Source organism: Empidonax traillii, unplaced genomic scaffold, assembly GCF_003031625.1.
Source record: "Empidonax traillii isolate 1590-97213 ecotype Southwest subspecies unplaced genomic scaffold, ASM303162v1 scaffold240:size1935192, whole genome shotgun sequence".
Classification (NCBI taxonomy): domain Eukaryota; kingdom Metazoa; phylum Chordata; class Aves; order Passeriformes; family Tyrannidae; genus Empidonax; species Empidonax traillii.
Window position 1 is genome coordinate 370,193 of NW_020955433.1, and position 15,261 is coordinate 385,453.

A 15,261-nucleotide genomic window follows, 5' to 3' on the forward strand; every position below is an offset into this window, starting at 1 on the left:
AATCAAACGATTCATCTTTTTTTCTAAATTGCATCTTAAAAAGTCAAGAAAAAATGAATAGCTCTGAAAACTCAGTATAAGATTTTTTAAATACCTGAGTTTGTTTATTGAAATAGGACTTTGGGATCTTACCCTCTATTTGAAAAGAAGTCTGTCTTGTGTACTACAAGACAGATAACTTCACTGATGTCAATCATACCATTAGGAGTGGTAGTTTTATCATTTTCATAGTAGCTCAGAAAGCCACTTTCCAAAGTGCACCATCTTTTGTTGCAATCTGTAATTAAAGAATTCATAGAAAAGTCAGGGTTTTTTTAAAGTAAGTTTTTTTTTAAAAAAATCAATAAATACAAGGCAGAGGGAAAAGTCTTCAGAGCAACTTCAATCTATTATTTGGCATATTTAATTTTGAGCAAATGTTTATTCACTCTTAATGACCTAAAATATGAATACAGCACACAACATAGCATATTAATGACTACCTGCTACTGGAAATACTCAGGAACTCATTCTAACTTATATCTAGTTCTTAGGACATAATCTGAGGTGCATCTGCTACCACTACTGTGGAGAAGCAGGTTGTAAGAGAAAATACTGTTTATTTTCTACAGTCTTAAAATTCCTATATGGCTGACAAAGTATTTGTGGGAATTTGGTAAAACAGATGGGACAAAAAAAAATCCCACAAATATCAAATAAAAAACCAGCTGCAGTTAGCAAATACTATGTTATCTGATATTTCATCCCATTCCTTTTTCTGTTGTTTGCTATATGATTTATACATATTTTATAAATATCTTAGTACTATTTTATTAGTAGTTATTTGTATCCTGCTATTTGCTATCTAGTACTTTCTAGATTCTCTCTAAATATTTACACATTTTAAGTACTAAAATAAACACAAGAGAAAAGGTTTGAAAATGGTTTGGAGTTGAGCACCAAACTTTAAGGTTTTGATTGTTCAGGGTTTTTTGTCCCCCAGCTTTCCCTCTCCCACCACCCAATACTTATTCTAGCTCAGTGGTTCAAAATTCATTAAAATGTTACAACTCTCAGGATAATTTTGGAATATCAAGGTTTTAAAAGGGCTCCATAAAACCTTTTACACTAGAAACAGAAGCAAAAATCAAACTCGAGCCACTAAACCACTAACCTTTCCTTTTTGATCCACTACGTCTGAATAGCATCAATATTTGAGCTCATTTCCTCCTGATATCAACAGCTGTTAATTAACAACTTTCCTCAAAAGTTACATATCCCTGCTGAAACGACTGATGCTGCTATAATGAACACTGAATTGGTTTACTCTCTCCTGCACTGAGACAAACATAATGAAAAACTAGGCTGTATTTCCAGGTGTTACACCTGGTCGGTATAAAGCCTGGGTTCAATTCACAGCACTGAATGATTTCTTGAGTGTCCTTTTACCATCGGGGCCCACAAAGGGATAACACTGTTTTGTAACAACAAACACAGCGCTTAAATTTTCAGCCCTTAGTGCTAAAGGCAAGGCTCACAAGTGCCTCAGAGACTCCTAAAACTGGAGAAGAACTTAATTCTAATGGTTAGAGAGCTTCACAGGATTCTGGCTTGGAGGCCTATCCACGAAGAGCATTTAAAAAAAGAATAAAAAGAATCAAAAGCCCCAAATTTAGAAAAGTACTGTAATCCCCAGTGAGAGAATGGTGCTCCCTCTGGCCTGGTGAGGACTCAATTAGTTCCCAAATAAGTTCAGTGCAGTTTCAGAGCAATCCTCCACAGAGCCCTGTCCAGCAGCAGTCCTCTGTCACAACAGGCATCTCTGTTAACAACTGCAAAGTTGCTGGGAAATGTCTGTGATCAGGCGTAAGTTCTGTTGATCATCCAATGCTTTCAAGAATTCAGAGCCACATTAACATAACAGATCCTTCGAAAGCACATTTAAACACAAGTACTATGCTTTAAGATATTTTAATCTCCACTAAGGATCCTAAAGGCATACACCATGAGAATGAGGACATAATCATACAAAAATATGTCTATATCAGTGCAGGATGCCATGTAAGGATTTTAGGAGCAATAAATTCAATGATAAATCTGCACAGGGTTTAAAAATCCACATAATTAATTTGTTTAGACGGAAGAAAAATACAGGAACACAAATGGGTAGAAAATGGGAAAAAAAAAATATTTCATAAGACTTCTCTCTCAGAAAAGAAAAGAAAACACAGAAGAGTGATATACACAGAAGACCAGGTATATCTATTGTGATATACACACGTTTTCATCCCACAAAGCTCAGTTTGTCATAAGAGTCGTTGGACATGCTCCTTTCCACTTGGAATACTTTGTAAAACCGTGAGCTTGAGAAATATCCTAGGTGTTTGCCATTCAAATTCCTACTAAAAAGTCAGTGGTACTTCCAAATGATTTCAGTAATAGAATCATTTTAGATGAAAAGTAATTTCTGGCAGTTATCTAAATATAATTAAAGTGAGAAGTGCTTCTAGTTTGTTTTTATTTATCAATTACTGTGTTGACTGAACAGTTTTTCAGAAGTTCAGTCTTCTTCCTCTGTCAACTACTGAATAAAGAGATCAAGACAATCAGTATTTTATCTGAAAGAGATCTACTAAATCAAAAGAGGTTATGTCATATCAAAGACATCTTTCAAAAAGTAATGCAAGAAGTTAAAAAGAATAAAATTCATATAATCATACATATTCATGTGTTATTCAAATACATAAATTAAAAGTGAAATACCTTCTTTTAATTTTTTCTCCGTAAGAAGCTTAGCAGCATTAGAAGAAACTTTGTATAAGAATTCACAAAGAAAGGTAGAATGTGAAGAATCTTCAGAGAAGCCACTTTCAAAACAAGTATCATAGTTTGGGAAATCTATTAAAAGACAAAGGAGTAAATAAAATACAGATCTTCAACTATATCAGTTATAACCATTTCTAAACAGGTCTTTCTAACTGTATCCATTGTTGCTCTGCAGTATCTTTACTACAGCACTGATAAAACCTACTGGATTTATTTTTATAATTAGAATAAGATTCTTACATATTCATAAAATAATACTGGTCCACATTTTTTACAACATTGTCATTGTTTACCACTGCTTGCCAAGGTGATATAAAATAGGGTTTTCTGAGGTAGTAAGCTTTCATTTTCATACCTTACATAACACACTTCAATAGAAGGGAATTGCTTCTCTTGAGAGTGTATATAGGGTTTACCAGCAAGGCTGGCAGCAGACAGATAAAGGTTCTGAGAATCATCATCAACCTACACTGACCTCCCTTTCTCTAAAAATAAGAAAAAAAAACGGCATATGGTGGTGCTGCTTTGGCTGGAAAGCCAAAAGTAGGAACGACAGAGCCAAGACAAGCAAACTTCTCTCCCCAGAGCCTTAGGACTACTTGAGACCATAGCTAGCAAAAAAACACTGCTTAGTTACATGTTTGAACCTTGACTGAGCTCAATATCCTATGAGTCAGTGCATGGCAGTAGCCTGAGAAAAGCTCAGGCAGAACTTTAGGCTCTGTGTTTGCTCTATAGAGACCTCACTCATTCCTGTGTTTCCCACTCAGACTTCTGTTGTTTAGCCTATAAAGCGTTACTTTGCCGAGTGACACTAGCCAATGGAAAGTGGTCCAGGACTATGTCCATACAGCTTTATTTTTTTTCATTGTAAATCTGCATGTGAACTTTCAGCCTCCAGCTGCTTCAGATACTGTCCAGCCTTCTTAAAAGGTAAGTTCAGTCACATCCATCCTCAACTATTTATTTATTTATTTATTTATTTATTTATTGTTAACAACAGCTTTCTGTTTTCAAGAGCCTCGTAACAGTCGCACACTGCAACCAGCACTGTTGACTTTCATGGTCAAAGTTTATCATGTGCTCCAAGCTGCAACAGAAGCTGTGATGTAGAATAAAAAATTTTTCGGGGATAGATCATATTACAGGTTCAAGAGATGAGCTTTATTTTGGGAGGAAATTTTTTCTTATAAACAGGTAAGTCTGTATGCAGTAATTTAAATAATCTTTAAGAAAAAAAACCAAGTTCCAGATGAACACTTTAGGTATTTGTTAACTGTATATATCCATTTTTTTCTGGTAAAAGACTGATAATATCAGCAGAGAAGATGATCTTTTTCTTCTGGCTATAAAATAAGATTTTGAGATCTATGAGTTATCATTTTGGGGTTTTTTGAATCCTAAACGGGACATCTGAGCGATGCCAATTTTTCTGCTAAATTATTTCTTTCACTTCTGCTCAATATAAAATTAGAAGATCAAAAGAAAGAGATGCATCCTACCTGAGAACTTATTATGGTACAGGAATTCCATCTGCAGTCTTTGTCCAGCTTTCTTGGCTAATAAGTATGGAGTACTGTAAACAGGGTCTCCAGTGGCACACATAGCATCAGCCCCACTAAAGAGTAACATCAGAGTTTCTAGCACGTCTTGCTTGACTACAGCAGCACACAGGGCCTCATGGAGAAGGAAAAGAAGAAGTCTGTTTAAATTAGAAAGTTACTGGCAACATGTACATGCAAGATACAAATCCTTTCACCTCCAATATGGTTCCCCTGCACTTTTAAAGACTGTAAACACTGAAATATATGAGAAATCATGAAGTATGGTCTGAATCTAGAAAAAAGCAGCAACAAGAAGAAAATACAAAAACATCATCAACCCAAACTCTACAGGATGTCGCTGTCACAAGTTTCACTTGGGAAGGATAACATGACTTAATACAACTGGAGGGGATGCCTGCTGTTTATTCACACCAAACTACTAAAGAAAAAGATCTTACTATTTCAGACCTCAAAACTTCAACCAAAGGGACAATATTAGATCCTTAAACTCTATTATTAAGAATTAGATTTGAATTCCTAGGTAGCTTTTAAAAACCATGGTCACAGTCAATAAGGCAACTATTCCTTAGTATCTTAATACTTGTTCATCTTCCTGGAAATGTAAAGATCTCCCCACAACCTTTTATTTTTGTATACACAAAGACAGACAAACATGCCAATTTTTTTTTTTATTTTTTCCAGAATGCTGGTTCAAAACCTCAAAACCATAAATGGCTACACAAATTATAGCAACTTATTCCATTACAATTTGTATGATTTAATATTTATATAAATTATTTAGTTAACAAATCAGTTTTCCTTAAATGACTGAAGCAGAAGTTATTACATGGTAATTTCATGTCTCTGTAGAGAATTTGACAATCTTTCCCAGTATTTAAGTTATTATTTGACAGACACCCTTCCTTGCAAAATACAAACCCCAAAGATTTAAGAAAAATCAGGCTTTAAAACACAGAGATACCTTCTGTGGCCTGCAGTTACAGTATTAAATAAAATCTCTTGCACAGCTGTTACCAATAAATAGAAAATAATCCACATGTCTTGCTTTTCAGAGACAAAGAGTTTCCCATGATGCCGCAGAATGTTTCCCAACTCCAACGAAATGCAGAAAACATAAATTCAAGGTATACAGTAAGGTGGTTACACACTTTGGCTAAGGGTGTTTCATTAATAACTACTCTTATATGCCCTTATTTTAACTACTTCTGTTAATAACATACAACTTTTAAAATGTACAAAAAATAACAGTTTTTCAACACACTAACACAGAACAAATGAGACCTCTGTAGTTCAAGCCACAATTTTTAAATATTACTGCCTCCCCACAATCTCTTCATACTCTTTCAGACAATCTGACTCATGTAACTGAATGCATTAACATTGTAACAGAATGCATTCATGACTCAAACTAACCGTTATTATTCACTTGAATGTACATCTGAATTTACATAGACATTGATAATTATAATTTTCTGTTTCATAACTGTAAAAAACTTTAGTTATTTGTGCAAAAGGAAAAACTGAGAACACACATTTTTAATAATTTTAGCCTTTTCATTTTCAACAAGCTACAAGCTAATGTGTAAGAGTATATGAGCTACTTTTACCACTGATAACAATGAATCATCTAATGTATCTGAATATTAGATGTCAGACATACAAGAAATAAAAAACACTTAATAAGGAATCTAAAGAAGCAAAATGTTAAGTTGCATCCCTAGATGGTGCACTTGATGGCTCAGGAAGATATATATTAGAGACACCCTATGAGTACCATAACCTTCCATAAACAAGCTAACGGGAAAAATAGGAAACTAAGTAATCCTGAAATAATGCCTGAAAAGGTTCCAAAACTGCACACAGATACAATACAAAAAAAAAGTGCACTATGGGCTTAGCCATGGCTCATATTACCTTATTCAACTGTTCCTTGGTTTTGTAGAGAAAAGGTGCTTTCCTGAATTTTCCCTCTTTGTATTTTTGTGTAATGAATGCTATCCTTCTTTCTGCAGGGGCATCAATTTGCAGCTCTTCATCTGGAGGAAGATTTCCTGCCCAGAAACTGTTTGCCCTCTTATTTCCAATGACAATAAAGAGCTGGACGAGAAGCAAGAAAAAAAAAAGAGCAAAATAGTACGAAGGATATGAAGCTAGCCTCCAAATAGTTTCCAGCTACTAAAAGTTGAAAAAGAAAGTTATTAAAGAAAATTCCCTGTAGGAGACAGAAGCCTTAGTCACTGCCTGCAGTCATCTACAAATAAAGTCTACAGTCATAACTTATCATCAGCATCAGCTAAGATTTACAAGGCTAATCAATAACACTTCAGTACATATTAGAAAATATCAGCTAAAGTTCAGAGAAGAGTAGCATGTGTTTTTAAAGAAAACACTGATGGCTCAACCCTCTTAATCAGTACCACTTCTTACCACCACTGCTTTTTAATACCCCAAGCAGACAAACTGTTAATGAGAAGCTTCCTTTCTTTTCCCCTTTTCAATACTCCCCCCACCACAACTGCTGTCCAAAAGCATTTTCTTTTTTCCCCCCAAAAAATAGGTACTTGGAGAAATACTAAGAGAAATTGTAATCAAAACAAATGAATGTTTGTTATATACATAAAGGTACATTATGCTCAGAAACATAGACTTTCCTATACGAGCACCATGTTATTTAGCAGTTACATGTTTGGTTTTCTTCTGAGTAAAGCAGTAAATTACTCCTTTACATACAGTAGGTTTCGAAATGTTAGAATTCTAACAAAGAATTAGAATATCACAACATACCTCAATAAGTTCATTGCTCCAAATACTGGCATCCATTTTCAGACTCCGAACCTTTGAATCTCTTGGTCCTAAAGACCTGTGTTGTCCTGAAAATCCAAGAGTAGTTTTACTTAACTAAGGCATTTAAATTGGGTTTCTCGTCTGCTGAGATAACAAAAAAAAATTTAAAAATACAGATTTATTCTGTTATTTTTAAAAAAATGTTGGGTTTGACATTTGAAGATAAAATGAAAACACCAAAAATACATCTCTTAAAAAAAAAAAAAAAAGTTAATTTCATTTGATAGTAATGTATAAACAAAGAAGGTTGTCTGATGTAGAATACTTCTGGGAGAGTTTGAATTGAAAGAAAGCCTAGAGTAATAAACTATTTCCCTGAATCTACTGCTTAAGCACATATTTAACTATAACATGATAGAACTAGACTTTTAGTATAGTCTGAAAAAGCTATCCCTATTGGCAGTAAAATATGCCCAGATGTAACAAAATTAATGCCCAAAATTTATACACTGAAAATTGTTATTCTTTGGAATCTAGCCATGCAAAAGCCAGCCACTTCCCACGAAGTGCTAGTGTGTCTTAATTCAATCTAATTGTGAAGGGTTATTCATCTGAGAGAACTCAATCACCACAGACCTGTCATTTATTCATGGAAGTGCTTTAGCATAAGAATGACCTTGGTATTAAAAAAAAAGGTTATGTTCAGTTTTTGTTTCTCAAAACTTCCCCAAAGATGACCCTTCAAAAATGAAAAAAGCCAATTCAAGGGCATACACAGATATGCAAATATGACATTTATTACTCTACCTGCGCACTTCTTACATATGACAACACAGAGATTGATGGATGCCCAGTCAGGACTGGGAGCTTTACAGTCAGCACAGCTCCTGTTGGATTCATTGAACCAAATCTTCTCAGCTACTTCATAATCAGATAGAGTTTCTGCTATCGATTGCTGGAGTGCTTCAATCCAGTCTTGTTTCTCTCTTTCCGACTCTGCTGTAAAGCTGAAACAATTGACTTTTCTGTGTTAGTGATCTTTATTTTAAAGACAAATTAAAAATAGTCTGTAGTCTTTCTTATTTATTACATTTACATCTGAAATCACAGTAAAAAAATATTTCTCTACACTGATATAAAAACTAAGATGGAATGTATTATTTTGTATTTTAGTCAGTGAAACTCTCTTTGTTTTCATATGCTGTTTTCAACCAAAAATACAACTAGTATAAGCTATATATAGCTTTTATACCATTCTGACAAAATTCCTGAGTTAATTTCAATCTTTTTATGCTACCACATACCAAACTTAAAGACTGAATTTTAGCAGAAGCATACATGGACCTATGACACCATGGAGACTTACCGAGAAGTAAAAATGGACTTGCTTTTCACTTAAATTTATATTTTTTAAAAATTAAATAATAAAGAAACATCAATATGGTGATGTCTCAGGGAAAGTCAAAAAACTAGCTATCTGCCAAATAGCCACAGGTTCAAAATGCTGATCAAAATTAATTTACATCCTATTCGACTGAGAATGAAACTATTTGATAACATTTAGAAAGCCCAGGAGAACAAAGTGATTTCTTTTTCTCCTTCATTACTGAGATTTCATTTAAGAAACACTAAAACACGAAACAAAAGGCTTTTATTAGCATATACTTTCATTTTCTTAAAATCATTACAAGTCACAGCATCAGCTTAAGTATAACTTTCAACTGCTTTCAACCAGAATTTCTACAAGGGATGGCACGTGAAAGATTCTTTTCAAATAAAATGCTTAATACTAAATGTATGCTGCATTATTTCATTACTGCAGTTTATTATTCTTTAGGATGGATTCAAGCTGGTAAAGCAGAGGAGTTTCTCTTCTTTTTTTTTCTTTTTCTTTTGACCTTGCACAGAATGAACAAAGAAGGCTACGTAAAAATATGAATCCGTGGGCATAATATGCCTAGTCAGTTGAAGCACATAGGTAAACAAAGGACAGAAAATCCTTCCCTTTTTTAAAAAATTGCTGAGCATTCTTAATAAAAACATTACCTCTTCATGCAAACTAGCTAAGGTATTGCAGTATGAAGCAAGTATTTCTTTAGTGCATTAGTTAATTGCATATTTTGTAATGTACATATTAAATTTCTCACCTAAAGCTTTTATAAGGAGTAATCACTTCAAAAGACTGCTTTGCAGCCCGATCCACTTGTTTTACATTTGCCACATTCATAGGGATCAAAGTGATACCAAATCCAGTCTTAAAATCCTAGGGAAAAGATATTAAAAATTCAGGGGGTTATCATTCAAGAATCAAACATGTACAGAACAATTTTTTTGGCATGGTCTAAAAAACCAGTCAGTAACAGACATTTTCACCACAACATACAAGCTACTTCTAAATCTTTAATGCATAAATAAACCTTCCCTAAATTTTGTCCAAAGTGCTAGAATGACCTTACTTGATTGCTGGTAGGAGATAAAATGCACACTCTAACTAGTAATAAGAGGAAAAAATACAAAAAGTTTAAACAACGGATTGCATAACAAAGTGGATGTAAAATTACAGAAGTAAAACTTTTAAAAAGCTTAAAAAAAATCTTAAAAAGCTTAAATCATGCTTCAGTGTCTAAATAATGTTTATATATCTAAATCTTTCACATTTACAGCAGTTTTTCTTGCTTTTAGATGGTTTTAACAAAATAAGACATATTATGTATAAAATTCTTTCTTAAACCTTTGGTTGCTCATGCTTATCTATTAACTGAACTAAGAATGTCTTTGAAAAGAAGTCCTATACAGCAGCTAAAAGAGACAAAGGGTGAGCTGTGATTCAATTATTAAAAAGTATTTTTGCCTTAAACCAAGAGAAATTGTTGTGGTTTGTTTGGGTTTTTTTCCCCCCATGCATGGAAGAACGTACTTAAAATAAAAATAAATTTTGCATTAACACAGTTGAGAAACAAAACGTTCAGTGAGCTCTTGTGAAGACCTCTCATATGCATGCATCTTGAAAAATGTGTTACATACGTTGTTTCTGATCTATTTGGAACACCATCAGTATTTCCTTCTTAAACTGATTTAGATGTTCATCTAATGGTAATCACTTCCACAAGGTAAATTTCTGGAAATATTAACATACGTCTTGGAAACAGTAACAACATCCGAGAAAAAAAAAAAAAAAAAATCAAACTTCATCACCCAAGCAAAAAGCCAAATTCACATATCTTACCACCTGCAAATTGATCACTAAGTTACCTCTCACATAACAAGTAGCTGCGTACAGACTGATAAAAATTAAAACACTGAAGGGTAAAAGCTTGAGTTTTCTGCCTGTGCAGAGAGGATTGTTTTTCTAGTTAATACATATTTAAACCTGCATCACTGACAAGTTTCTAAGACTTTTCAAATTTTTGAGCATTAAAGCTCACATAGAAAAAATACTTCACAAAACTCTTTTAATTTTATTCCCCTATTTCAGGTATGAGCAAATAAAAATACCATTTTAAACATGATTGTTAATGCTAACACCGACGTAAGATGGAAGTATCAATTATATCACGTGAGGTATTAAAGAGAATAATACCCAAAAAAGCACAGTAGTGCCATTTGAGGATGAGATTTTTAAAATTAAACATTTAAACTAATGAAACATACTGGAGGATAAATCAGCTAATGTTTCCTTGACAGATTCCTTATTAAGAATTTTCTGATTTTTTTACATTTCATTACCTTTGACTGTAACAGTGGGGAACCCAGATGTGGATTTCAGCACAATCCTTTATAAAAAGTAGTAACTTTTAAATAAGTAACCTGGCTTAGCCACTCCTCACATAATGTATTTTTTAAACATTTTAAATTTTCTTCTACCCTCATAACCTGTAACCTAGACATTTTTATTCTTCCTCTTCATCTTCAGCCCTCTCTCCATTTCCCTATCATGGGTTTTCATACTGACACACCTGCCTTAGAAGAAAGCTGAGTTCTATGAAGCCTACACGGTCCCTAATTCATCCTCAAAGATCAGTTCTATGGGAAAGGAGTGGGCAGAATAATCTCCTTTTGAGTATGAACTTGACAGCATCCTCTGTAGCAGTGAAGCATTCTTAGAGATAGATATCACAAGTGAGAAATACAGAAGCATGAAATAATAAAAAAAGACTGAGGATAGAAAAATACAAATTTTTATTTTTATCAGCAAAATTAAAAAAAAGAAACCAAGCCCAAACAATCCAAACCCTTTAACTATCTAGGATTAAATGATTTATGCTTCTGAGATGTAAACTGGATGCATGTTTCATTCACTGGCTTCACTTATTTCAAATAATTGGCGTTAAGAAATCCTGACTTTTAAAGGACAGGTAACAAGATTATACTTGTACCTGAACAGTGCAATGCATTCTTTGTTTATTAAACAACAGCTGAATGACTGACAGAAGCCAGTTTAACACACTCTTAGGTCCAGATTACAGTCCACTGAGGGTAAATGATTAACAGAGATGACCAAAATAACAGCTACCAATTTGAGGCAGATCAAAAGTTTCCCTAGTACAGTAGCTTCCCTTTGGGCACTCGCTACTGGCAACTGTCATAAAAACAATGCAAATAAGAAAAGGTACATTTTCATCTTTTTCAAATAAGCTTCCAGCAATCCAAGGATGTCCAGCTTGGAAAGTCCCTGAATAAACAGTGGCAGTAAAGCCAGACATACGTACTAGCCACTGACAGACACACCCTCAAGGAAGTAAAAAAAAAACAAAAACAAAACATGCTATGAGGTCTCTGCAGCATCCTACTTCATAGATTTCCCAAATACTAATTGTGAAAAAAAGGAGTTCCTTTTGTGCATGTATGTTGGGGATTTTTTGCCTGACAACTGAGAATTTCACTACATAAGAGGAAAGAAACTAAACTTAATTCACCCAGCTATTCCATACTGTTCTTTCTTGAAAATGTCTATCCTATATTCATTTCAGCCTCTTCTTTATACCTTCAAACAACTAGTTGCACCTGCTTCCTTAGAGCAAAAAGAAAGCAGGCTGCATGGAAGCAACCTACCACACAAAGATCGTGCACACACATTAACGTCTGTGAAAACAGACACCAAACTTTGTTGTACTGAACTTAACAATGCAGAACCAAGAAAGCACTCTAGAAACCAAGTGCATAGCTGCAGCACCAACCCTCCAATATCTGCACACGTGCCCAGTGTATGAACAATCCTAATGAAGAGAAAATAACTCATTATGTTTTGCATTCAGCTAGGGCATAAGAATTTCAGTGTGAAGAATGTCAGAAACGTTAAGATATTAGAATCTACTTTTTGGAACAGAAGATGGTGGCAAATTAAGTAAATTCATAGCGTGACTTCCATAATGGTCCGAACAACCTCTTTATGGTAAGTGCACAACACTTGGCAAAAACCAGGCTTTGTGAACCACAGGTACGCAGGACTCTAATTTTCAGTGCTCAGAACTTACATGCTTTCAGGAGTGTAGTCTTCTTCTCTCCTTCAGAAACAGAAGTGGGAATTGGTATAGGGAAGAAAGAAGTGCTCCACTTTGAAATATAAATCCATTCATTTCGAGTGCACAAAAGTACGATAGGGCCATTCAAGCACTATACAAAACACACTGATAGCAAGACCAAGCAGTATCTTTTCAGAATAAGAGTTGTCTTGCCTCTACAGACTGAAAGCTCATTGTTTCAGATACACTGAACTGCGTTTGACTTTCTGACAAGCAAAGAAAAGTTTGATTAAAAAATGAACAGAGAAAGCCAAGGATTGAGTTGGATTTAAAAAAAAATTTATTTAATTATAGATGTAACTTAAAAGTCTGTATTTATACTATCTTCATAAATTTTAAGAAAGGTTGAAAAATGGGTTGATAATAAGAGCTTTAAAAAACTCCAAACAAATTCCTCATAGATATAATAATAGATCAAAAATATTCACTAAACAACACAGTCGACTGAAGGCTAAAAATACCAGTATAAGATAAGTACTGGTTTTCTATTGTTCCTTACTGAAGGAAGAAAGATTATAATGTGCGAGACCTGCTGTCATTATTACCTGTTTGAAAAACACACAACGTTATGAAAACCGTCCATCTGTATATAAACCATGAAGTTATTTAACTGTTTGTTTAAGACATACCTCAACATGTATCTACAAAGTATCTCTCAGTGTACAAAACTGCCTTCCCTGTGACAGGCTTTACCAGCCTTTCTTCGATTCTATTTTGGATGAAATTCAATATTAGTCTCATACCTTTCCTAGCATAACACTACTGCTTTACAGACACAGAAATAAACGCCATGGTTAAAGAACACTTAGGTATGAATGAAATCATACAGCCTATATCTAAACAAGGATAATTTTCAGAGTTGCTGGACACTTAATTTTCAGTACGTTGTCTTAAAAAGACAGAATTGGGCATCTTTCTCAACGTAATTTGTAAACAAATCTGTAAATCAGAGGCTGAATCTTGTGACTCTCAGTTAGTGAGCAGACTTTTTCCGCAAAAATGCTCTTCTACAAAAACTCTTCTTCTGCTACCTGAATAGTATAATATTTTTCTTACTTTTTTTTTTTTTTTTCCCTTCCACTTGGTTTTTGTGCTAGTAATAACTGGGCTGGCATTCTTGGTGGTCTAGTCAAACAAAAATAATCTGAGCACATGTGTTTTAGAAATGCTGCTTCTGTGCCACAACTTCTACTTTTTCAGCAGTTATTATCACTGTTTTGGATGTACTGTCTTTCATAGATCTAAAATTACCTCCACAACATTTAAAGTTGATTAAAAAAAATCCCTTAAATCAGGAAAACATCTCGGAAAAATGCAACCAAAAAAACCAACCTCAATTATAACTTTACACGTACCCCTCATATAAAAATCATTAAAATAAATCCCAAGTTTTATTTTAAAGGTTAACTATTATTGTCATATTAGAAATATCATGTCGTATTTTTTTCTTTTCTTTTTTTTTTTTTTTTTTGGAGGACGAAGGGAATAACAGCAACAGCAAAGAAAAAGGAAAATTGTTCCCACGATTTCAAGAAACTATGTTTCTCCATACACACCTACATATATATATATACACACATACATATATAAATACATATTTTTAGCTTATTTTGAAAAAAAATACAGAAGTACAGAACTCTAAAGTACAGAAATAGTGCTGGTGTATGCTGGGAACACAGTGCTTCTGGAAATTGCTACATCGATTGAGTATTCTCCCTACACATTAGTTTCCTTCCTGTCAATTATGAGACCATGGTCCCTTAGCTTTTTTTGTCTTTAGCTGTCAGATCCTGAGCTCATGCAATATTTAAGGGTGTGCACACATGCAAACACATAGATAACTATAATAAAGCTCCAAAAATTGTAAGAGGTAAAAGATAATAAACTAAGAAGAATATACTACATTTAAACATATATATATACATGAACATGTATGTGTATGTGTTTATAAATGCTAACATACTTTTTCTTTTTAACAGCTATCTTTCTTACCACCCTACCATTAATTTACAAAAAGACCTTTCATATTTCTGATACTCCTCCTGTCTTACTAGCCACACACAGTTCTTGACCTTTAATGACAATATTTCTAATCAGAGTCCCAAAATGGGACTTTACACTGTTCCTTGAATTTACCATTTAATTTGCAATAGCTCTTTAGGTTTACCCTGGGGAAGTTACCACGATGTTTGTGACAATTAGACTATTTTTGCAAGATCTGAGAATTCTGTTAACATGATTTAGATTTTTCCTTCATTCTAACCCCATGGCATTTGATTCCCCTCAAACAAACAAATTATTCCAGAGAGATTAAAAGTCAGTAACTAGAATTCTTCAGATGAAGGATTCACAGTTTCTCTTTTTACTCTCTTCATTAATTGGGGCTATATACCTCAGTCTTTCTACATATTAAGGAAGGCTAATTTCTGGAACAGGAATGTGGGAAAAATTGGCTTCCATGGTAATGAAAAATTAAGACATTTTTATGTATTAAAGAGTTTGAGAAACAGTGACTAGTAATGTAGAAATTGCTTTGATGGTATTAATTCTTCTCCACAAGTTTACATTGATTTCCTCTTCTTTTA

General features: G+C 33.9%; 1 protein-coding gene across 1 annotated transcript in view; it reads right to left on the reverse strand.

Moving 5' to 3' along the window:
* ARAP2 (ArfGAP with RhoGAP domain, ankyrin repeat and PH domain 2) overlaps positions 1-15,261 on the reverse strand; it is a 123,703-nt gene that overhangs the window by 54,784 nt on the left and 53,658 nt on the right. Inside the window, exons 10-16 of the mRNA XM_027888571.1 lie at positions 9,302-9,417; positions 7,962-8,161; positions 7,155-7,240; positions 6,285-6,467; positions 4,308-4,482; positions 2,743-2,877; positions 133-277 (exon numbers count right to left, since the gene is read on the reverse strand). Of these exons, the coding sequence (XP_027744372.1) occupies positions 133-277; positions 2,743-2,877; positions 4,308-4,482; positions 6,285-6,467; positions 7,155-7,240; positions 7,962-8,161; positions 9,302-9,417 (1,040 nt within the window). The remainder of the gene's footprint in view (positions 1-132; positions 278-2,742; positions 2,878-4,307; positions 4,483-6,284; positions 6,468-7,154; positions 7,241-7,961; positions 8,162-9,301; positions 9,418-15,261) is intronic.